Source organism: Rhipicephalus microplus, chromosome 3 (genome assembly GCF_043290135.1).
Source record: "Rhipicephalus microplus isolate Deutch F79 chromosome 3, USDA_Rmic, whole genome shotgun sequence".
Taxonomy (NCBI): Eukaryota; Metazoa; Arthropoda; class Arachnida; order Ixodida; family Ixodidae; genus Rhipicephalus; species Rhipicephalus microplus.
This window is the reverse complement of record NC_134702.1, coordinates 230,026,180-230,051,626: the sequence shown is the minus strand read 5'-3', so window position 1 is coordinate 230,051,626 and position 25,447 is coordinate 230,026,180. Positions and strand designations below refer to the sequence as shown.

Here is a 25,447-nt window from a genome sequence, read left to right as displayed (position 1 = left end):
GAATTACCGGTGTCGGTGAGGCTAGCAATTGAGAAGGCGATGCGCATGGGACCCGACTACTCTATTGTGTTCTATTATAGAAGGCGAAGCTCAAGTGCACTCAAGTTTCTTCGGTAAATTAATGATAAAAAAATGGCGTCACATACAGGAAAATTACCAGCGTGATATATATTGTACAACGCCAAATCTATAATTTTTGATTACGTGAACCCAATGAGTTAGGTATAATTTATTTCAACGAATAATGGGACTTAACCTATATTCCATCAATTCAGATTTGGGATGTTTGGCGGCCGCATTTAGATGAACGCAAAATGCTAAAGGCCCGTGTATTTACATTTAGGTGCACGTTACAGAACCCCAGGTGGTCGAAATTTCTGGAGCCCTCCACTACGGCGTCCCTCATAATCACATCGTGCTTTTCGGACGTATGACCCTGCACTTATATTAAGGCGAAAGCCTTAGATGCCTCATTAAACGCGAATTTTGACCGTCAGCGTGCCACGGCGTCGGGGACGAGTGATGCAATACATCACCACCACCATCAAATAACGCCCTATGACGTCACGATGACTCACAGATTGTAAAAATCATGACGCCATCATGACGTCACGTGACGTAGCCTCACATGACATAATCGCATCGCATCATGACTTGGTCAAACGTGGTCCGATCACCGAGGCAATGCAAGACCAGGTGACGTGGTTCTGATCTTGGGAGGCAGTGCAAAACCACGTTAGGTGCAAAAGCTTTCGAAGGGTAGTGGGGCAGCATTAATACATCAGCCGGGAGGAAAAAAAAGATGGCTTTTGCCTTCGAGTCGTCTTAAATGAATGCACGAGGGACCCGGTGAGCATGACAATTCGTTTTCTTCGCTGTTTCTATTGAGTTATTCATACTACGATAACACACCGAATTTTGTTCAGAGCTTGAATCCTCACTAACCACACTGCTGGTCGACGTCAGTAATATTCCTGCACGAATATATTGCTAGTCCTCTTGGCAATGGCTTCACTGCTTCCATTCCGAAGTCACTGTTCAATGCTAAGAATATTTTAGGCACATACTTATATGAGAATCTATAATGAACAAGCGCAGACGAAAGACGCACGCACGTGCTGAGCTTTCATTTTATTTTTAATGTACTGATGAGGTTACATGACGAAAGTGTTGTACGTCTTGTCCTTCTTCCTTCACGCAATAGCGAAAAAAAAGTTTACTCTCGTAAAACTTATCGAAACCATTCTTTCTCGCGAATCAGTTTTCTGCAAGCCTTGACAGCTTCTTTTTCTCCTGGGCCATTTTCTGCCTGTTTCGTGCTTCGCTTGAGCAGTGTTGTCTCATGCGCATTCCCACGTAGTAGTGAAGAATTTTGGCCACAGCGTCGTTTTTGTGTTCGCGGCATGGAAACGTGAGGTCGAAGTTTTAAAGAACATGGTCAACGGTTCCTTAAAAAACGTCGTATTCGTCCATGTTCTTGGAGAAGAAGCCTTCTGCACAGCGAATCATGTCGTACAGCCGCGTGTTTGGATGAGTCAACCCACCTCTTGATTTGCAGTTTGTAAGAGATGCTTGTGGCAACGTCGGTGTTGCGACAAAAAGTGATTGTCTGCAGAGTTCACACGGCAGCACTGTTTTCATCCTTCTTGACAGGAATCCTGTGATGTAGTACAAGACCGCATCGACGACTTCAGAGCTTTCTTGGCTATCTTGGACAGCTTCATCCAAGTCCCAATCACCTGTTTCGACAAGTCCGTCTAACTTTGCTTTTAGCTGTTCGAGGTGCGAGGGGTCATTGTCAGCTTTTTGGAAGATTTTGCGGAATTCTGAAAGGTCGAGGGCTGACTTTTCTTCAATAACTTCGCAGTTCCCGAACCTCGGTGGTTTGAGCAGGCTGTAGACGGAAAGCATGCGGTACAACTGCAGGAACGTTGGCATGTCTGGATGGTCATTGTCGCAGGCTGCCTGTCTTGCCTTGCCAAAGAATCTCTCAAGAGGATCCTGATTTAATTTCGCCGTTAGGACGTATTTGTAATCGCACTTGCTTAATAGGTACTCGGTTAGCGCAAGCGTAGAAAGCATTGCAACACGGAGGCCTTCCGCAGTTGTTGGTGTGAGAAACATTTCCTTCATAATTGCGCCCGACTGGAGCTCCCGTTCCCAGTTATCCAGCCACTGAATTGAGTCTCTAATCACGGTGAGGTCACGGCTGCCATGTAGCACCCCTTCTATAGGATGCCGTCTATTCATGGAGTCAAAAAGGTCGTTCATTCTCTCAGTGAACGCGATTGTTCCTGCAGCTTCTTGCAAGTTCAACACTTTCTGATCAGCATAGAACTTGATACCGGAGCACACTGACCGGCTGAAGACTTGTGTTGCCAGCTTAACGCACATAAGCTCCACTTTTGAGGGATATATATGGTGTTCCGTCATCTTTGGGCAAACCTTTAGGCCCCTCGCGTTCTTGCAGTCTTCCTTGTACACGGCAGTGTAGAGATTCTATTTCACCCCCTGCCCGTTCACCTTGAGAAGACGCTGTTTAAGCAGTCTGTTCCTGATGCACTTGAACAGATGCGGTACATCAAAAAAGGCAAACACCTTGCGATCCTCATTTACGGGGTGCTCAAAAATATTCTTCGCCTCATCGAGCTTTCCGCTGACGCCCAGGTGCGTCCACATCTTTCTATTTGTCGCCGCTCCGTCACAGACAATCCCATCAACTAGTGCACCAGCTTTTTCTAGCATGACGATCGCCTGAAGGACCAACTGGCTTAGGACTGTCGCTCTAGTAGTTCCCTTTGATGCAAATACACCAATCGGTTGCGCGTAACTGTCTCCGAAGGGGCAGAACATGAACACCAGCGCATGATTTCCCAGCTCGGAACAATGCTCATCTCCCTCACCATAGTCCACGAGAGCCGTGTAGGTTAGGGTTTTGGAGTTCACACTCTTCCGTTCTCTCACCAGGATTTCGTCAAAGAGGAGCATGCCATGTCTCTCAAACTCCGTTTTGGAATCCAGTTTTGCTTTTAACGCTTCGAAAAACTCGGCATCGAAACCGCATTGTATTCCAACCATGGTGAGATACTTTCTGATTGTTTTCACACTGGGCAGAGGTAGAATGTTGTTTTCGCGCAGAAATCTGTAGCCGGATGACGTCCGAATGTGTAGACGAAGACAGAGCAACAACCAATCTTGATGGTAACGCATTCCTCGCTTCGATGCAGCCTTTGCAGCTTTCACACATTCCTTCAGCAGCATACAATGCGTCTCTGGAAAGGATGCCTTTCGCATCAAGTCATTCAAACTGTTCTCGTTCACTTCTCTCAATTGTTTTTTGCATTTGACTAGGTCAGCTTCGAGAACTTCTTTTCTTGCCAGAAGTCTTTTCTTAGAGCGATAGCAGGCAATATACCGACTTCGCAAGGCCTCAATTTTGCTTTTCTTTGATGGACTCAACGGTAGTCGTATTCGGGTCGTCTGCCTGCACTTTTGCTTTCGAATTCGGTGGACTCGTAATGTGTTGGACAACGTCTTGCACGCGCCGCACTGATCTTCTGGACCATCAAGAAGAATGGCACACCTTCTATGCCGCCAAAATCCGGTCGCGTCGACGGAGCCACATTCTACTTTGATCCCAGGAAACTTTTCCTGTGTCGGACCGCCACGACATACAAGTTTCTTGTGGAAGACCTCGAGCATTTGGGTGATGTCAATAGCATGCTGGGTTCCTGTGCAAGAGTTCACTATTCTGCTACTGACCTCTCGCTGTAGCACGCACTCTGTCATCTTCGCACCTTTTTTGCACATTGTGAACTCGAGGCTCTTATTTACGAAAATCGGTGTTGTCGGTGATGCCTTCTTCAGCTGGATGAAGCAGATGCTCGGAGCTCCTTCCACGACGACTTGTCGGCTCCAAGCAGCGCTGGGCATGATGATTTCTTGTTGTCCCATGAACTTGTCCAAGACGCACATCTGAGATGAATTAAGTTGCGAAGACTCTATTCGCATGTTCGTCACTAGCGCATCAGCGGTACCAGAACTACCGGCACAGAGCGCAGTATTGTATCTTTCAACCAAGGAGACGTCGGTACTTGTTTCTTCGTAGTTCAATGCAGTGAACTCATGCGAAGAGGACGTTACGCGACACACAGTCTCAATTTCCTCCCCCTTGCAAGCAGCGGGTTTGTTCGTACCTCGAGCCACCGAAGTATCTGTCCTTGCATGCTTTCCGCACTTCACGTCAGGTCCAGTTCGTTGTCTTTTTTTGGGAACAGCAGACAAGTAACTGGGACAGCGCGGAAAGATTGAAGGCACAGCGTCTCGTAATAACACTAGCCGTTTCGGTTTGTCGAGGAGAACTTCCCCACCGAGCTCGCCATAATAGCGCCGCCTGTCTATGTCACTGTCCGAGAAGTGCTTCTCGCAAACGTAGCCACGAGGCGTCAGCTGTCAGTCTTTTATTGTTATGGCGCGAGCCCACGCTTCCAACCTCACTGGGTCACTAGGAGCTTTGAAGGTAATTACCTTCTCCTTGCAGGACGCATACCCGCTGCTGCAGTTCGGCACGAAACATTTGTGCCCCATCCTTGAGAACCACTGGTCGAAATCTGCAAAGCACTCTGCTTTGTCGCGGCGTGAAAAATGCGCACAAACATCGGAGTCGGCGCCGCCGGCGAAACGCGCGGAAGCCACTGAGAGCGCTAAAGAGAAAGAAAACCAGCAAATCGCGAAGGGATGCGCGAACTTGTTGGGAGCTCTTCCTCCCAAGGCCACCTATGCATGCGCGCGCACAATGTGCGAGCGAGGAGCGAGGGGCGCGTGCATGCGGCGGTAGACGTCGTCTGCTCAGGGGCCACTATTAGCAGTTCGTTTCAAGCGCTGTACGGCCTATAATTCTGGCAGTATCGATTAGTGACTGCAGCTAAAATATCTGTCATATCTACCGATTGATGTTACAGACAGAAAACTTAGAAGTTTTACAATGTACGAGGCGCTATCACGATTTTTATACGTCCCGTCCATAGAAGAGCATGTAAAAGATGGCAACAGGCCGAAAGCGTCATCTGTCATGCTTCAGCGTAACCCACATTCCGCCGTGATGCTATCGCGCCGCCCTCGCGCGCTGCCGCCACCTAGAGATTGTCCTCCTCAAATACTTCTTGCTCCGTGCCCAGGACAGCCAGAGAAAAAAAGTTTAGAAGAAAAGATAAAGGTGAGAAGGTTAACAAGAAAACATTTAGGAATGGTTGCAATGGTGCCTACAAACATGAGAATCAAAGAGAAAGCAATATATTTCCTGGCATTCCAGAATTGAAATCTGGCTATTGAATATCCAAAGATCAAAATATCACAACTGAATGACCGACCGAATATCCGGTTATTCCAGTTTTGCAGTTTCTGAATTGAATCGAAGGAATCGATGAATCAAACAACTGGTTTCGCCACAAAATCAGTATTTTGTTGATGTGCCACCTGAGAAAAATGATTATAAACCCCGTGCAATGAAGCATTGCCCGAGTACTGTACAAGTGAGGCCACCCACCTCTTGCTGTTTGGGTGTGTCGAGGGATGCACTGAAGGCTGTCAGCAGAGCAGGCAGGATCTTGGGCAGATGTCGTGATAGGGACTCACCAGCCACAGCAGACAAGTGCGACAGGGCCTTTGTGTTCACCGGAGGCATCGTCAGCTGCAAGCGAACAAAAACGCAATGAAGTTTTTGTTTGCTTTATGGTTTTTTTAGCCACCACAACAGAAACACTGTGTTTAGCACACTTCTCAACAACGAAAAGTGCAAGCAGCACTAATTAGTTATTTATTTATTACACACTGCTGACCTGTTTACGAGGTCTTAAGCAGAAAAGGGCATACAAAACTATTTAGTGAAAAAACGTAAGTAACATCACACAACATAATGAGAATGGTAATAATTGTGAAAATCCGAACGGGAAGCATAATGTACAATGCAAAAAAAAGCACACAATTCAACACTTTTGTTGCAATTTGCGAAAATATGAGAAAGCTCCAACAATAGCATACTTTTGCTGACTGAAACATACTGATAAAAAAGGAAGCATTGCATAACTCTGGGCTGCATGACAATACAAAAAAAAATGTGTTAGTGGTTGTTGAGAGCATGTAGAAATAAATCAACTGTTGGACACTCTAAAATATCGGGTGATAGGGAATTCCACTTACGGGTAGTTCTTGGGAAAAAAAAGAATACCTGAATGTGTCTGCGTTTACGTAATCTACAACTTTCTTTGAATGATATCAGCACACAGCACATTTACTTGTTTGTGTAATGTGCACTGTTCCGTTGATTCCAATTTTGTAAAAGCTTCAGCCTCTCCATTTTTCTGTCCTGTAGTTTTTTGAGCTCCGTGTTAATTGGAAGAATTGAAGGTGATGCGTGCCAACTATAACAATTAAACACAAATCGGACAAATTTTCTTTGGACCATTTCAAGATTTTTTTTTTATATTGAACTCAGTAAAGGAATCCCACACTGCAGCTCCGTATTCTAATACAGGTCCATGAAAGTTCTCTATGCGAGAAATTTGATGTGCGGTGTGACTTGTATAATTGTGACTGCAGCATAGTCGCATTATGAGCGCATGTTCTACGAATAAACAGATTCTTTGGCCACTTTTCTGTCTAAAGTTTTTAGTATTAAAACTAAAAACTGGCCCTGCATTACAAGACCGATTCGGCCTCTTCACAGGGTGACTCTCCAGCCAACTTCGAAGCTAGCGGCTTCATTTAGTGGTCGTCCCTCTCTCTTTCTTCCTCTTTTCTGTTTCTTCCTCTTCTTTCTCTCTCCCCCATATATTCTTGTGACTAGATGTTCCTATTGTTACGTTTACATAGATGAGATGCGACTTCCCCCTCCCCTTCCTAGATAAATTGAATGAGACCTTATATTGAACGATTTTCGAATGCAACAACGGTCAGTGCACAGGAAAATCTATCACTACATTTAACACTTCATATGCCAATCAACGGGCAGCGCAAAATGCCTCTCAAGTTAGCTTCATTGTGCACATCAGCCTATTGTGTGCAGTTACCGCAATTGCTGTTCTGCAATTCTCCGTCCCCAAAGGTCACGTGATGTCTACCGTGAAATCGATGAACGTGTACCGGCTTCAACCAACTGAATTCTTCAGCATGCACGCTATAATCGAGGCATGCAAGAGCTTCCTTTTTCCTTTCTCTCCCATAGATAAGGTTCTTCCAAGTGACACTCGGAAAATCTCGCCACAATTCCTGCCACAGTGGTCCTTCCAAAGACTTGCATCAAGCTATTCACTTTATAAGTGAGTGAAACAGCACAGTACGCATGAATATTCTCCGATGAAAAAAGGTAACAAAAGGAAATGCTTCAACTTATCACAGTTACTTCTCACTGACTTTGGCTTTTCCTTGCATAGTGTAGAGCAGCACATGTTCTCACTGATGCAAAATTAATGAATGGGGCTGTTTTAATAGTTGAGTTGAGCAAAACACAAGTAAACCACAGCTAGCCTTGCATTTCTGCATCTAATTTTTGTACCTGTTCGTTGTTTTGACATGTATGTCCGTGTATGAGTGTTTGAAAAAACAGGGGTGAGACGGCTGAGACTGAATTAGGAGCCATTTTTAGAGCAGCGAAAATCTAATTTTAGTGCAGATGAACTTTGCTTAAGAGCAGTTAGTGGCATTATTTATGTTATGCTAGGAGCCTGAAAAATTTTCAGCAACATGGGGGCACAAGTGCATATTTTAATAGGCTTACAATAAGGCTAACACCGAAACAGACTTTAACGAAAGTTGTTAAAAAAATTATCACCAGGTATGAACTGCACTACCATTTGTACAAACATATGAAATGATAAAAAAAAGTTCTAAAAACTAGGTTCTACGGAAACATTTGAAAAAAAAAAAAACAGATCACCCTCAGAATAAATTTGAAAAATTGCGATTGCACAAAAATCGTAGTTACGTAACTATGGGCCTTTGCTTAAGAACAGTGTCAAGATTTAGCATATAACAGCATTGGCTTTATGTATGTCTATTTCTCTATCTGCTCAGCTGCCCAGCTGGCATAACGTTCTCCCCTTTCCCCAGTGCACTACAAGCTTTCAACAGACAACAAAAGTGTGCTGCATCGCTGTTTGTAGCCACCTTGCACTTGACCGTTTTCAAGAGTGCAGCGCGGGAGCCAAAACGCCTCGCCAAACCGACCATCTCATAAAGCGCGTGCGTATGGCGCGGAGTGATAAGCAAATATGATACTGGGTGATAACCACAACCAGGCGTTATTAATACTGCCTACGTTGGCCAGTTCTAGCAGCGTTCATGTAGAACTCGCAATTGCAACCTGCACCGCTCCGCAAATTGCGTAAGGCTCCGCACTCAAACGAACCACCCCACCCAGAGACCGGATCGTTGAAGAAAAAGATAAAAAGAAGGTATGCCACTCACACTACGAAACGGCCACCGACCGTCACACCATTTAGACATAAAGCTAAACCTAAAACCTCGTGTAGCCCATCGCCGGCACACAGCGCCACTTCTTAAAGCTCTCGTTGCGAGCTTCAATTACAAAACTGGAGCAGTGCAAACCACCGTTTATGAAAGCCACGCGATTGCTGATGCGTCATGAGTCACGAATAAAGTGCCGAGGTCCTTGTTAATATCGTTTAAACTGATTAGAATGTATGTTCTGTCACCACCCGCTCACAAATCGTACAATTTTGTCTTGCTACCATGCTGCTACCAAGTGGGTCTCTCGCCACCTGCTGACACTGATGTGCAGATAAGGCGTGCGATGGCTTTTGAAAATGCAGTGAAAACTCACTTGTATAAATAAATTAGTTGCTAATAGGAGCAAACCAGGAGCGTGTTGCATGCATTCTGTCACTCACAGAACCCAGTTTGAGAAACCACGCGCCAGAGTGTGCAGGAGATGCTTCGCGTGCAGCAGGATCACTTCACGTTTATGCAACAAGGGCCTCACTCACAGCAAGCGTGGGCACGTAAGTGACCACACTCAGCAGCGCTGACATGACAACTACAGCAACCAAAGGAATGAGCTACACACAACAAAAAAAATCACTGCATATCCATGAGGTAAATGATGATGATGAGTAAGGCAAAGCAGACAGACGTACAGATGCACGGACGAACGCACGAAAGCACAGACAGACTGACAGACGCTTCGCCCCACTCATCATCATTCACTCCGTGGTATGCTGTGACACCATTTTTATTGACATGCAAAGCAATGAAACCAGCTACTACGACTACACATAACATGCGACCTGCGGCATATGGAGCTTTGCCCTAAAAACTTGAAAGTCAACCGCGCAATGCATGTCACTCGGTTAGGGTGGCTAACTTAGGGTGGTTTTCGCTAAGAGAAAGTGGTGCCAGAATACACAGCCAAGCTAGAAGCAGCAGCGCGCTCGATACGCGGCTGCATATTTTGGCGAAGTCATGCATATTTACAACAGTACAGAGGATATCATGGCGTCACCGTGCAAAGTAAAAAACACGCTTGGGCTCGTCTTATTTTCTCGGTATTCCTGGTGCTGCTCGTAAAATCCTGTAGTCAACTCAGCTCATTCTAGTTCACTCTCATTCAGTCTTTTTTCCACCCTGAAGCTGACTTTGGCATCAAAATTCTTGCTTTTGAGGCTATTTTGGAGCAGGTCCACGCAATTTTCGCGATTTTTATGCTCTTGGAGCAGCTTGGTGCAAGAAAACAAAAACATACAAAAAAATGCACAATACGCGCAGCTGTCTCACCCTGGAGAAAACATGACTACAAAATTCTTCTAATCTAAACAACATTAGGCACACTAAAAATTGCCCAAGTGCGCAACTCACTTTGTTAGTGCAGTTTCAATGATTATTTTTGGTCAAATAGTACCGTAATTACTCGAATCTAACGCGCACCTTTTTTCCGGTTAAGCGAGTTCATAAATGGAAGACAATCCCGAAAGGAATCGTTTTTTCGAGTGGTGTGATCGTGCGGGCCAGCAAAAAAAAATGGGCGCGCGTTGCAATCGATGTCTTACGTTTTTTTTTTTTTTTTTTCGCGGTGGAAATCGGGTGCACGTTACAATCGAGGGCGCGGTAGAATCGAGTAAATACGGTAGGGTGACATCTCTTCCATTCGTTGACTTCAACGTCATTTAAACGCAAAAAGTAACCTAAAAGACAGCAACTGAAAAGAAAAGATCTAAGTAAGCCCCTGAGCAATAAAAAGTTTACCTGTGGTATAAGGTAGGGCAGCACAACTCGGCTCTTGATTGCCATCACTTGCCGCAGGCCATCCAAGGTGTTCTCGGCCAGTTCAGTGTCAGCGTGGCCCTGGAATGTGTTTTTGCTGCATTAACACAGGCGCAAGGGCCACCAAGATAACAGATGCAAGACTGAAGCAACATTAAAGTTGAGGATGCTAGTGATGGTCACAACCATAAAAGTGAATTAGTGTCGTAAATGCAGGCTCGTGTCCTGAAAAACCTGCATTGTGTGAAGAGCACGAGCACAGGAAAGAATGGCGTCACATATGAAAAGCTTGTGTTATTTTCTGTGTCCTTAATTAGCTCTTGCTACACTGTCATTCAAATATGCCTCATGGGATATGGTTATGTGTGCCAAAAGAGATGAACAAATGCTGTCATAGATTTTAATTGAACACAGTTAGCCATCCAGCCAGATTATCGTCAACGCTGCTGTCTTTGGAAAGCTGAAGTACAGAGTTTCTTGAAAAAATTACGAACTGTAGAACCTAGATCATATGAACTCGGCTACTTATAGATCCCACTTCATTTGAAACTTTTCTTCAGTTTCATGTCTCTTGACATAAATTAAATTTGACTGATCTGAAGTGATGGACAGCACTTGCCTGTTTAACTTGATGACTTTGGTTACGATGAACTCAGACAGCCAGCAACGAGCTTTGGCTATAGAATTTCAAGACACAGCATGTTACAAAGTACAGTAGACTCTCGTTAGATGAAACCTGACAGTACCAGGAAAATATGTTCCATTTAACAGGAGTTTTGTTAACTTAGATGTGAGCAGGGGTGCAGAATACAAGTACTAAACAAATCATATTGGTGCCAGTTCCATCTGCCCTCTTCTGTATTTATACTCGCGCTGTGTGCACCTGCGCCCACGGTTGTAGCGCCTGTGTCGTGGATGGCTTGTCCCGTCGTGATTACTCTCTTGACACACGAGTCAAGCCAAGTCACCGAAAACTTCACTGCACATATGCACGGCCATGCCGACTAGCAGTACAAATTATTTCTGAGATAAATTGTAAATAGAAAAAGCACATCACTCCAAAGCTTTAGTGACCCGAAAACTGCGTGCACGGCCTTATGACCATACAGAAAAGTTGCTCAAGACGCGCTGACGAGCATACAATAACGGCATGCGAAGGCAGCACCACTTGAATGCATACTACTAATGCAGGCCTACAGTGCATTTTTATGGAGTATATTTTTTACTGTAAAGAAGCAAACAATATTTCAATACTAACAGGAAAACTGTTGACCACACACTAGTTTATGGTCCCGTGACAGGGAAGCTCAGTTAATTGAAGTTCCTGCCACCAGGTGGCGCCACAGACTATTTTCGCACTTTTTGAATGAAGAAATAGAACTATGACTTCACACTGCACGAAAAAAAACAAACAGGCCAGGTTTTTTCCTGCTCTGTATTCAAATTCGCTTTGATTCAAATTTGAAATTATTGTAAATTTCAAATTATTCGCGAGGAACAAATAAATGCATATTAATTTGAAGGTACTGTTTGTAAATGTGGCTTCACTGCAATGTAGGATTGTTAAATCGTGAAAGCACCTATGCAGAGAAAATCCACTCTGCCACGAAGCTCCCCTTCAAACATAAATTGGCCCTGCAACACTTTTTGAGCATTGTCAGAAAGTGCTGCCAATTGGTAGTCGAGGCTACCTACAACACGCGAGCCAAATATTATAGCACAGCACGCGGCCTGCGATTTGCAATTAATTCTCAAAATCAGCTAAAAAATTGCTCTCTTCTCTTGGCAAATGACTCCACAAGCTCAGAAAGCACGCCTGACATATTTTCTTTCCCCGTGCTATCCGTCCTTGCTTAGCTTCCAGAGCTTTCGTCGGCACGAGAAGAGAAAATGCACTTGCAGCGTGCGAGAAATTTTTGCAACTCCGCTCATACTAGACAAATTCCGAGAATTTTTGCGGTGGTGAATTCATGAAGCAATACACTTATTTAGTGAATTCATTCTATGGCTACCTAAAGTGTAGCAGAGCCCCTTTATATTTCAATGTTACTCTAAAATCAATTCATTTTATCAAGCTGAAAGAATGACGGCTTTTATGCTCTAAGTATAATAAATTTTAAAGTGTTACATATTTTGGGTTACGACTCGCATCTTGCCGAAAGTCAAATCCTGCAATCCTGCTACTACTTGAAGTTGTTTTGACATTCTTTGAATGAAAAAAAAAAAGCATTTGGTCAAACTCCCTATTTCAATTTTCAAAAATATTGTGCAGGTTAGTTATGTCATGATAAATGTGCCCAATTTTTTTGTATGTCATTCATTCTGTATATGTCATATATACTACAGTCGAACCCCACTACAACGAAACTGAAGGGGTGCGGAAAAAATTTTGTTAAAGCGAAAATTTCGTTCTAGTGAAATCAAAAATATATAGCCGATCTGAACAAGCAAAACAAAGGAACGTTTATTCTCAAAATTCAAAAAGTGTCAGCAGCTTTTTATTCTATCTCAGCAGCGTCACGACGCGATTCTCACCCATGCATAGCGAGGCCATGGTGAAAAGCACGCTGAAACAATGACTACAATCGCTTTCGTGAACGAACCAAACAATTGCATTAACACGTCAACACCAGCAGCTGTCTGCCATCAAAACGCCGAGATGGCAGCAGGGTATCGTGAAGCGGTGACTTTTGCCTTACTTTATCCCATTCTTATCATCCATCACTCGCTGCTAGTTGATTTCGTTGATAATGTGGATGAACAGCTGCTCTGATTAGTTACCACACTGGCCAAGCGCGAACAAAATGATAAGCATTGGAATTGGAAAAGGCATTGTTCCAAAGATGCACCCAGCAGCTACGCGAAGGAAACCATGAAGTAAGCCACAAAGCTTCAGCTTCGGATCGTTTGTGGCTATACAGTAAGCGCAACTTTTAACATTTTGATGTATTTTCAGAAACTGAAAATATGTTGACAAAGTCTAAAACACACGTTGACACCACCAGAAACTACCACTGTTCAGCAAGCATGGGCGCTGCCATTCCTTGATAGCGATGGCAATGAGACTGCCCTCTTTTCGGCAAAGCAGGGCAGTCTTGTTGCCATCGCTATCGAGCAATAGCAACGCCCATGCTTGCCGAACAGCAGTGGTTTCAGGTGGTGCCAACGCATGTTTGAGACTTCGGCTACGAATTTCCAGGTTCTGAAAATGCATCAAAATGTTAAACATTCGGTTTACTCTATAGCAATAAATATCTAAGCCTGGAATCGCATCGTGAAATTTCGTTGAAGCGGGACGGCTGAAGAAAAAGTATTCGTTGTAAGACAATATTTATGCATTGACTTCTATGGACTGCTGACTGGGAACCGCGAATTTTTGCTTGTACCTGGAATTTCGTTGAAGCGGCGTTCGTTGTAGCCGGGTTCAACTGCATTTGAATTTGGTTCGAAGTTATTCAACCAAAGTCACTATTTACTTCAATTTCACTTCAAGCCTAAAATTCACTATTCGCAGAAGACCGTTATTTAACTTTGAAGTGGAGCTTCGCGGCAGTGCAAATTTCCTTTGGATATGTATTTTCACGGCTTAGCATCACTTCACTGCAGTGAAACCACTTTGACAGAGGGGATCATGCAAATTAAAATTCACTTTGATAGGTGCTTTCATGCCTGTGCACTGCTTCACTGCAGCGAAACCACCTTTACAGGGTGTCACACGCGGACTAATATGTATCTATTGGTTCGTTCTGAATAATTCAAGACTTTGAATTATACAAATTCGATTCGAAGCGAACTTGAACACTGAATTATTCGTTGGAATATTCCAAACAGTCAAACATTCGCACAAGCCTAGTTATCAGACATTTGAAGAAAGTGGAAAAAGATTGGCAGTTCAAGACATCTAAGCTTATGGATGGATCACCGGTTCAGAAGGGGATAATCCAAGAGTAATCTCACCAGCTGCATGAGCAATGGCGACAGAATGTCGTCCAGGGCCCTGGAGCCAACGGTCGAGTGCAGGTTGTCAAACGTCTTCGCTGCGGCTACGCGCACCTCCTTCAGGGGATCACACAGGGCTCTCCTGCAAGCACGCATTGAAAATAGTGTCTTATGTTCCATTCTGGTGTACAGTAAAATCTCGGTATAACGAACTTTAAGGGACCGTGGCAATTTGTTTGTTATTTTGAAAGGCTGTTATAGTGAAAGCATAAAAATTAACCATAAATACTTATTTTTCACTGACCAAAACGACTTATCTTTACAACAATGGGTTCTTGAACCCATCTTTTACGATAAAAAACAAATGCGCAAGTGAACACAATGCACCTTTACTTAAAGAAGTCTGTGGTTTTTTTCATTTATTTTTTTTTACACGTGCAGCACAAACTTAGTAGCGCGAAAGCCTCCAGCTCATCCACATTTACAACTTTCTTCTTAGCGAAAACTGCTTACGCTTCTTCGTCGAAAGCAGACATGAACTCGTTATAGTAGCACCGCAGTGCAAACACCGACTTGCCTTGCGGACGCGATAAGTAATCACCCAAAAGAGATAAACATGAGTGACAAGGCCTCCTCAGAGAACACCTATATCCCTTTGGCCTCCTAGATCACATTCAGAAATGACAAAGACAAAAAAAACCCGAAACGTCGCGGCTGTCATCACCATAGAGTTTCCTAATATTAGGAAACGCTATGGTCATCTGCTCTTCCAAAGAAAAGAACGAGCCAAAAAAAGGAAATTCCTCACGTTTCGTTTCCTGCTCCCTCGCTGTCTTAGGTTTTCCGCACCCATGCTTCCTGCTCTGCTCCACAACTCCCACTCTGCCCTCCGCCCACTGACCTTGCCCCCCGTGTTCCCTCACCTCCGCTCTTGTGAACCTGCAGCTGTCTGCAGCATCGGCGTTTCAATAAAAAGAAAGAAAATAATCGTTCTTTCGTTCTTTTTTTTCCTCCGCACCGTCATGCGTCTTCCGAGAAGCAATGCGTTCATTTGCTCCATGTTCGCTGTGTCGTCTGCTTGGGTACCGCTCCAGTGGTAGCGACGAATTTCAGAACATGAGTTCGTAGTACTGAGGCGTTGTTAATAACACGGAACTAAGTTAACGTTTGTTATTCTGAAAAGTTTGGTATTTTGAAGTATGAAGTGAAATAATTTCACATTGAAACTCTTAGCAGTTGGTGCAGGATTCTTTAAAAGTTCATTAATCTGAAAAGTTCGTTAATGTGGTGTTCGTTCTACCGAGATTTCACTGTAGTGCTGTGAAAGGACACTACACCAGGAACCAGCTGGACAGGTTTCGAAAGTTTGCAAGGATTGCTTTTAGGTAACAGCGAAAATGTACCTGCAATAGATGAGAGCATGTTTATCTGTAATCATAATAATATGTGCCTCCAATGACTGGGATCACTCATCACCTTCAGCTCAGCAGCATAGCCCGTACACGATCTCATTGCACCACAAAACTGCTGTAAGTAATCATATTAGGTCTCAGTAACTACCGTATTTACTCCCATAATAGGTGTACCCCCAGTTTGGTCGCGAGAAACCAGATTTTTTTTTTATTTCAGTGCATAATAGGTGCACCCTAAAGTTGGCCGTGATAAGTAATTCTGTACTGTATTTGCATGGTTGCAATTCGACGCACACCCTGTTAGGTTAACTGGTGCGAGGGTAAAGAAAATAAAATAGATGGTGGCAGCCCTGCGCCAGCTGCGTGAGTTCTCCGAGAAAGAAAGAGGGGAAGGTGCCTGCGTCGAAGTAATGTGTCGGCGTGGTTTGGGCCGCGGGCACTCCGCACGGAACGTGCGATCGTGTTTTCATCAACTACACTTTAAGTTTCCTGTGAGGAAAACATCGCCATTATGATGTTTCCTACCTCGTCCGCAAATTTACAAGCTTTTTGGCTTTCTGACGAGACTTTACACCTTTGCTGCCACTACACATACTTGCACAACCTGGCGGACTTTTGTTGCGTTTGCTTTTCCCACCGCGAACCTACACAGCGTATAACTACTTTTAGAGCAGTGCTTGAGTGTGATCTTTTCGACACCCAATCTTGACGTTGTCTTGTACAAATTTCCCGCAACAACATGCTGGACTGTAGGATAGGCCTAATCAACGTTGGGTGCTTTTCGATGGCAGTCGCGAGCGCTCAGAATTGCAGTTTTGTACAGAATCAACATGTCTTTGCAGTGGCTCTAACTTGAAGGAAAGGAGGCATAGGTGGCACTTGTAACACTCAAATGATAGTTCACAATGCGAGTGCAATGACTGGTTATCGAGTGCGAGCCTGACAAATCGATAATTTATAGGTACAGTTCTGAGCATGACACTATGTCGAGATAATGCGCATAATCTAGGTGGTGCCTGACACGTATTCAGTGAATTTATAAGATGGCCCTTTCTTGGTGTAGTTTGCTTTTTATGTTGCCATTTTGTTGCTAATGCAAGTCTTTCTATGTTAAATACAGCTAAACCTGGGTATGACAATATCGATAAATACTCAGAAAAATTCGTTATAAAGGACATTTCGTTATATGAAGGTTCAGTAAGAAAATTCGAGAACTAAACACACAAATCAAACAAAAGTGGGGAAGGCAGAGCTAAGCCAAAACACTTATTTAGCGTTAAAAAAATGCGATAGCGATTGTATGGACAGTCTCAGCTAGTTTTTGCTGCCGCGGCCATGTTCCATAACAAGTCTAAATTGATAGCATGCCCCTGTGCATCGTAACTTTCTTGAGCGGGTAAAAGTGCCCGAGCGATGGTGAAGCTCAGATTAAATGAGCCGGCTTATCCATATCGCTTGGAAGGCACATAAGATAACATCCACGGTGTGTTAGAACTGCCATCGAATGCTCAAACAGAAAAAAAATCACCCGCCTTGAATGAGCACGAAGAAAGGCGGAGAGGGGGGGTGCCTCGAGTAGCAACCATGAACTTTGATTTTAAGGGCGGTTGCGATCGCTGGCGCACCTGCTATCTCGGCAAATATCAGCTGTGGGGTTGTCAACGTGAAGGGACTGTGTGAAAAGAGTGCTTTTTGTAAGCATTCCGCGATATCAGATCCAAAAGAGCTGGCTTCCTAGCCTTTCTTCATTACATTACAATTTTTTGCTATCGAGTTCCCTGCATTGCATTCAACGTGCCATCTTGTCGTTGCCAGATCTAATAGGCTAATCACTAAAGCTACGAGCTTGCAAACTCGCGACACAGCGCAAGACAGAAGCGCGTGACGAGCCGACCTCCGAAGATATGTCGTCACCGTGGTCTCGGAGAGCTTCCATTAGTGCCTAATCTGACATCCCCTCGGTGGTGACGACACGGTTGTCTGCATTAAAAAAAAAAAAAGCTGAATGACGTTGGGGGCCGCACCGTGCACACGCAGTGAAAACACGCACGCAAGCACGCACAGCCTCTAAAGCGAAGAGCGAACAACACGGATACCTTGGAAAAATATTCGGTGAAGCGGCCTCGATATCCAACGCTATATAAAAGTGTGGCACTGCAAATGCAAAAGTTCTTTTTTTTGTTTGATTTTGGTTTGGAGGGAGAGGGCACATTCGCGGATGGGCCCGCGGCTACAAGAACGGTGGCAACACCGGCTCGTGGGGCACAGGCCCGCCTGCTTGCCTTGCGCTCACCTGCGCGCAACAACGAGCACTCACTCTCGCCTAGTGTGCCGTGCGCGCCTGTCGGTGGCGGGGCACCTACGGAAGATGCATGCTCGTGCCAAAATGACTAAAGCCGGGGCAAAATTCCTATATTGTCCGTGGGGAAACTTGTTATATCAAGGTTGTGTCTCATTGTTACTTTGTTGCATAGAGGTCGCAAAATACATGCGCTTCCATGGAGCAACGGCAGGGAATAGAACTTCGTTATATTGAGGAATTCGTTATATGGAAGTTTGTTATAAGAAGGTGTAACTCCATTAAAAATTTGAATAATATCAATGCTTGTAAGCACACCACATCACATGCACCGGTTCTCGGACACACGAGACTGCATGCTCAACAGATTTTGGGTTAGTCTGCTGCGGATATTCTTGACTTTGGTGATTCCCATTATCAGCTGTCTATGCTGTAGGCGGAAATAAAATTTTCAAAAATTCTATCCCGTGTAATAGGCTCACCCCAAACTTGGTGCTGGATTTTCCGGGGAAAAAAGTGCGCCTATTATGTGAGTAAATACAGCTACAGCTAGCCAACTCTCCTCTTCCATTCATCTGCTCAATCAGTGCTGCCCAACGCCCCGCCGCGGTGGTCTAGTAGCTAAGGTACTCGCCTGCTGACCCGCAGGGCGCGGGTTCGAATCCCGGCTGCGGCGGCTGCATTTCCGATGGAGGCGGAAATGTTGTAGGCCCGTGTGCTCAGATTTGGGTGCACGTTAAAGAACCCCAGGTGGTCTAAATTTCCGGAGCCCTCCACTACGGCGTCTCTCATAATCATATAGTGGTTTTGGGACGTTAAACCCCACATATCTATCAATCAGTGCTGCCCAACATGTACATCTAGCCAAACGTAGGCCATTCCGTGGAAGTACCTGACGGTGGGCACGAGGCTGTCAAGGAAGGTGAGAACCATGTCACGAGACGTTGAGGCCAGGATTTCGCTCAGCCCAACGCATACGCCCTGGCGCTGGTCGGGCAGATCAGAGTCCAGGCCTTGCTCCAGGATGGGCACGATTTCGGGCAGAACCCGCTCGCCCAGCTTGCGCACCAGGTCACCCAAGGTGCGCGCTGCCACCTGCACACACAAGTCTCAGTGCTGCAGAGCCTGTTTGTTACATTATGAGACTGCAATAAGAGAAACTCGGAAGCTTGAACCATGAATACCGTCTAGCAGCTAGCGCCACATGAAACAAGGCAATAAGTTTCTCAAATGCCTGGCTGCTTCCACTTATACACGGCAATAAAGCCGAACACTGATGCAGTGAACTTGACCAAAGTCAAGTAAAACCACTACACAATGAATACTTCAGGACCACATTACATTCCTTAGGGCCACAGAGACATATTTTCTGTTATTTACCCTGTAAGAATTAGAACAAGATTTGATTCGCCTTCAAACTATCAGAATTCACTTTAGACCAAAACGCTTGCTGTGTCTTAGAAGTGTGACAGCTTGGGCTAGTTGGTATGGCATGACGATAGTTATAGCGCGAGAACAAAACGACGACACAGAGACAAGAAGGACACGAAAGACACGAGCGCTAACTTCCAACTGAGTTTATTGCACAGAGCACGAAAATATATAGAGGAAACAGTAACCAAGTGATAAAAACCATATGGCACAAAGAGCAGAACATGAGTAAGAAAAACAAAAACAAACAACACAAAAAAAACAAAAGCACTGAAAAACAGCAAAGAAAAATCTAGAAGAAAACGAAACAGAAAGGTAAAGATAATATAACTACCTGCCCGCACCGAAACCTTCGAGGAACCTGCGTTCCTTCTCGGACAAAGCCACGGAGGGCTTGCTAATACAAGGCACCTGTTCGCGTGCCATCTGCGCGGCCTCGACAATGACTCAAGTGCTTTCATCTCTGTGTTTGTACAGCGTCGCTGTGTCCTTGAAGAGGGGAACACAATTGCACTCAGTGCAGTGCTGAGCAAGAAAACCATCTTTCCCGTTTCAGGCTTTCCCGTACCATCTTTCCCGTACACAGGCTAAAAAAAATCGGAAAACGTGTTGGAGTTCATGTCCTGTTCTCGGCACCGCTCAAAATAATCAGCCTCACCAAATCTACAAACCCCTTGAAAACGCAATCATCAACGGAATGCAGAGTTCAACATCGAAACAGGTATGCGACCTGCTCCCGGGAAGTTGTCTATAGGACCTCCCTTTCATGTGGTGCTTGTTATGTCGGAACGACCGGAAGGTGTCTGAATGATCGGCTGAGAGAACACGCCAACAATGTTATAAATGGGAAAGATGGTTTTCTTGCTCAGCACTGCACTGAGTGCAATTGTGTTCCCCTCTTCAAGGACACAGCGACGCTGTACAAACACAGAGATGAAAGCACTTGAGTCATTGTCGAGGCCGCGCAGATGGCACGCGAACAGGTGCCTTGTATTAGCAAGCCCTCCGTGGCTTTGTCCGAGAAGGAACGCAGGTTCTTTGAAGGTTTCGATGCGGGCAGGTAGTTATATTATCTTTACCTTTCTGTTTCGTTTTCTTCTAGATTTTTCTTTGCTGTTTTTCAGTGCTTTTGTTTTTTTGTGTTGTTTGTTTTTGTTTTTCTTACTCATGTTCTGCCCTTTGTGCCATATGGTTTTTATCACTTGGTTACTGTCTCCTCTATATATTTTCGTGCTCTGCGCAATAAACTCAGTTGGAAGTTAGCGCTCGTGTCTTTCGTGTCCTTCTTGTCTCTGTGTCGTTGTTTTGTTCTCGCGCTGTAACTATCGGCTTGCTGTGTACACTGGTTTAATAGGCTTGCGGCTTGAGCGAGTTCGTTCATGCTCATAAGAGGAAAAAACAACACACAATTCAGACAGATACAAAATGAAGAATACAGTGACGCATATAGACAGGCGATAGGGGCATCATATCACGTTATTTCTTCTCTTTTTTTTTTTTTGCTGTCTAGGCATATATGTAGTCAAACTTCGATTATACGTCCTCCAGTTTCACGAGGACCCACTTTTTACGACCGGTCGGTTTGGTCCCGGCAAAATCGCCATTGAGATAATGTATCAAAAACTTTGGTTATACGAGGCAGTTTTACGCCTACCCCGCACTTTACTACGACTTTCCTATTCCGTCCAAAATAAAAAACGCACTATTACTTTCATCGAACGTTGACTAAATACAGTGAAACCCCATCAATACATAGCTGCCGGGGACGGCGGCATAACTACGAACTAAACGTACAACGTATTAACCCCGCGCTACAAATTTGCATCTCCTGATATGCGCCATTGCCGCCAACAAAGGAATAAATTCAGTGTCACGGGAACTACTGCCTAAAGTGCCCACTTTAAAGTGATTGCTTTTTGCCAAAGTTCAGGAAAGATTCTGACCCTCGCACAACCGCCCGATAGCATGCGGTGGCGACGCCAAGGAGCATTTCGAAACTACTGCGGAGTCTGGGATACGCAGCGTGGCACAGCAACAGAACGAACACAATCGGCTGTCTGCGATATAGTTGTTTCGCGGTCTGCTTCTAAGTGAAAACTGACCCAGTATTTTTTTTTTTTTTTTTTTTTGAAACACGACATGGTCGCAGAGAGCCAAATGGTTTACTGCATGCCCAGTTGCGCGCAGGGCTTCGCCTACTTTGCACACAATGTGACTGTTGATCCACATAGCCTGAAGGTGAGTGGGCATTCACGCCCACTCAGCTTTCTGGTTTTCTCGGTGCCCGCGACCCGCAACGTTAAACTCCACGACAGCGAGCTGCTTGCATTTTAGTTAAGCGGTACGCGCTTTAACATGATCCCGCACAACGAAGCGGTAGCAATCGGTAGCCCAGCCAGTTCAGGTAGTCGCCTACTAAATGCGTGCAGAAGGCTTGAAGCGACGCTACACCACAGACGTGCCCGAGCAGATAACCGGCAATGCTTAGTGTGATAAGAGTTTTCGTTGACAACAAGTCATAATAGCACATTTGTCGGGGGTCGCCACCTCGCCTTTGTTTTTTTCCCAATGATTACTCGCAATGTCCCCGCCGTAATAGCGCGGAAATCGGAATAACTGATCGGCTGATCTCCGCATTTATCAACATGACAAAAAACCGTTCACGGCACATTGTGGCATCTGCAAGTTCTGCAGCACCGTAAAATTTAGTGGCCTGATATGTTATCACGCTACGCCGTTAGTACGCACTAACCGGTGGGCATAAGCCAAACACTATGACTTGAGAGGTCCGCGAATACATTACTTATATGAGACTCGGTCGGGGATTCGTCTCAACTGCGTTTTAACCATTATTAAAGCACGTACGTACTAACAAGGTTTCGCTGTACTCATGAGAGCAAAACATGAAACACAGTAGAATCTCAATGATAACATTACGGCTGATGCAAATTTCGCCATGATACGAATTTTAAGGTTGTTTTGGAAAGACTAAATTATAGAAAATACGCCATGGTTCGGTGTTGTACGAATGATTTCCCCACCCGGCGCGGATAATATGAATGGCCGATTGACCGCTACACACGAGCAGCACAACACAGTTTGTCTGCGGGAGGAAGGCCCGTTCACTTTTGGCCTCGAAGAGAGCGAATGCGGCAAAACACGCCGTAATTTACCTGGCTTTAGTGGCCGGAAAAACACGGAGCGAGGCCAAGGCAAAAAAATCGGTTTAAACGAATTTTCCCGCCACGCGATCGCGTATCGCCTTTCTGTTTCACGGCCTTGGCTACACCATTTGCTCTTGCTCCCACACCACGTGATGTAAACAACCGTGCCGCTAATTTAACATGGTGTCAAGACGTCGACGGCGGATCGCGTCGGCACTATCGCGAACTATTCGTGCAGCACGTCAAAGCTCACGGCCTTGACAAGGTTGCGTTTATGGAGAGCTTGGTTTGAATTACGATCGCTGAAAACGCCGGAAGTGAAAGAAGGTGCAGAAGCAGGGAGTCGGCATGGCTTAACGTGCCTTGCTTTAGCACTGGCGGCTGAATCCATCGCCGCCAATGTCCGCTCGTGTCGTTACTGCAGGCGTACCTTCTGAAACAATGTTCGTAAAGGGATAAACTGTTTTTTCTTTCAATGCTTTGCATGGATAACCAGAATTCGGTACGAACTTCAATGCTCAGCAAACGTGCAAAATGGAATGAAATTTGAAGCGGCAATGGCGGCGGTGGCATGTATGAGGGGCAGAACGATTGTGAACATTTTCGACAGGCGCGAGCATGGTTTTGCAGCCGCTCTAGCATTTTCGCTTGAATTCTCTAGGACTGATTTCTTTTGTGTCGACTTCACGGGGCGGTTTTACGGCCGCTAATGCAGCGATGCGAGTGAATTTCCAATGAGTTTGATTGATTGATATGTAGGGTTTAATGTCCCAAAACCACCATATGATTATGAGAGACGCCGTAGTGGAGGGCTCCGGAAATTTTGACCACCTGGGGTTCTTTAACGTGCACCCAAATCTGAGCACACGGGCCTACAAAATTTCCGCCTCCATCGGAAATGCAGCCGCCACAGCAGGGATTCGATCCCGTGACCTGCGTTTTTCGCAATGAGTTTGGCCACTTTCGATCTCTTTGATGTCAAGTGTCAACGCGCCACACCAGTAGCATGAGTGAGGAAACCGCGGCATTTTAGTGAGAGATTTGAAGGCAAAAAAAGTTAAAAAAATAAAGCGTGGACCTTTTTCAACTATATACTCGTGTAAGGCCCGCACTTTTTTTCAAAATTATTGCTTGGTGCGACGCTTACACGAATCATGCTGATGACAGCTCACCGAAGGTCTGTACCATTTCCACAACAATTGCAGAGTGAGAGAGTCACAAATGACTAGCTAGGAATGTTTTTATTAGGATTCCATTTCACTATCATGGTCTTTGTTAATGGAAGCACTCGCCTTGGCGTCGGCATCCTCCCAGAGATGATCATCCTCAGTGGCGCTCATGCAGTTGGAAATTCCGGTTACCTTGAAGCTTTTGGCGACTACTTCGAATGACACAGTACGCCACGCACTTAAAATCCACTCACAAACTTGATGCAGTGATGCACGCTTCAGCCGTCCCATTAGCGTCTTCTCATGATTGCCCCCAGCCATCTATTCCGAATAGCAGCGGCAAAATTCCGCTTTAAATGAACGGTTAATGCATACGTCGAGCGGCTGCAGCACAGTCGTCAGTCCTCCAGGAATAACAACCAAGTCTGTACGAGCCGAGGAGAGTCTGTTCTCGATGCGATCCGTCAAGTGGCCCCTAAAGCTGTCCAGGACAAAGAGGGCTTTCGCTGTATCAGGCCTCCAGGTCTGTTTGCCCCAGACGGTCTTCACTCAGTCCACGACAAGTTCCTCGCACATCCAATCCTTTTCTTGGGCATGCACAATGATGCAATGGGGAAACTTCTTTTTCGGGAGAGCCTTCCTCTTGAACACAACGTACGGTGGTAGTTTCCTCCCGTCTGCCTTCACGCACAGCATCACAGTGCACCTTTGACGTTCTGCGCCGGCCGTGAGCTCAGTCACACTTTTTGGGCCTTTTAAGTCTACTGTGGTGCTCTCTGGCACATCGAACCAAACAGGAGTCTGATTTTCGGAGAGGTTATATTCGTGCTCCTCCGAAGACCATTCACGAAGCAATAAAATTTTGTCACCTTACTTGTGTACTCGCTTGGAAGCTTTTGACAAATCGTTGTTCGGCAGCGGATGGAGAACTGGTTGCGGTTCATAAACCATGTAGCCCTCCCCGACTTGCCTTAAATTGCGCTTGAGGAATTTCCATGTGGCAAGCAATGCTTAGGGCTTTCTCGTGTATCATATCAGTCGATACGGCGTAGACGTGTCTTCGAGTATCAATGACATATTTGAAAAGTTCTCCTTCCAGTTTTGGATATTTGCACTTCTTCTCCCAAAAGGCTTTCTGGCTCTGCTTAGTAGCAGCGAGAGCATTTTTCTGCTTCATCCAATATCGCATGCGCTTCTCATCCACATCGTACTTGCATCCAGCTTCACGCTTGCCGTGCTCCTCGGCATATTCAATCACTTGCAGTTGAAATCCTGCAGTGAACGACCTCAAATGCCGGCCCATCGTCTCTCACCTGCACTGTCTCAAAGCACCAATTCGACAAAAATGTATTGACTCGATGCGAACGATAAGCCACACAAAGTAAATACGTGCCATCCCATCCATCATTCGGAGGTGCGTCACCGTCACAACTGCGAAAGTTACAAAACTGGCAGCACCGTCTGGCCGCAATCGAACTAAGTGCACCTTTTTGGCGAGACTTTTTCAATTTTTTTTTTTTCAAAACTTTGCTCTCCAAGTAAAGGTGCGGCCCTTAGACGTGCATATACGGGTAGTGGCCAATAAAGTTCTTGTTCATCTTCAATATCAGCTTTAACTTGTTTTTGGTTGACATGAATTCGGAAAGATACGAATATTTTGCATGCTCCCTTCAAATTCGTATCATCGATATTCTACTGTACTCACGAGAGCAAAACAGAGTAACGTCAGCTGGCTGAAAAGCTCATTTCTGAAGTCCT

General features: G+C 45.1%; 1 protein-coding gene across 1 annotated transcript in view; it reads right to left on the bottom strand.

Moving 5' to 3' along the window:
* LOC119167548 (lethal (3) 80Fj) overlaps positions 1-25,447 on the bottom strand; it is a 331,845-nt gene that overhangs the window by 55,287 nt on the left and 251,111 nt on the right. The window contains exons 42-45 of the mRNA XM_037419055.2: positions 18,818-19,020; positions 14,233-14,356; positions 10,258-10,356; positions 5,546-5,689 (exon numbers count right to left, since the gene is read on the bottom strand). Coding sequence (XP_037274952.2) covers positions 5,546-5,689; positions 10,258-10,356; positions 14,233-14,356; positions 18,818-19,020 — 570 coding nt within the window. The remainder of the gene's footprint in view (positions 1-5,545; positions 5,690-10,257; positions 10,357-14,232; positions 14,357-18,817; positions 19,021-25,447) is intronic.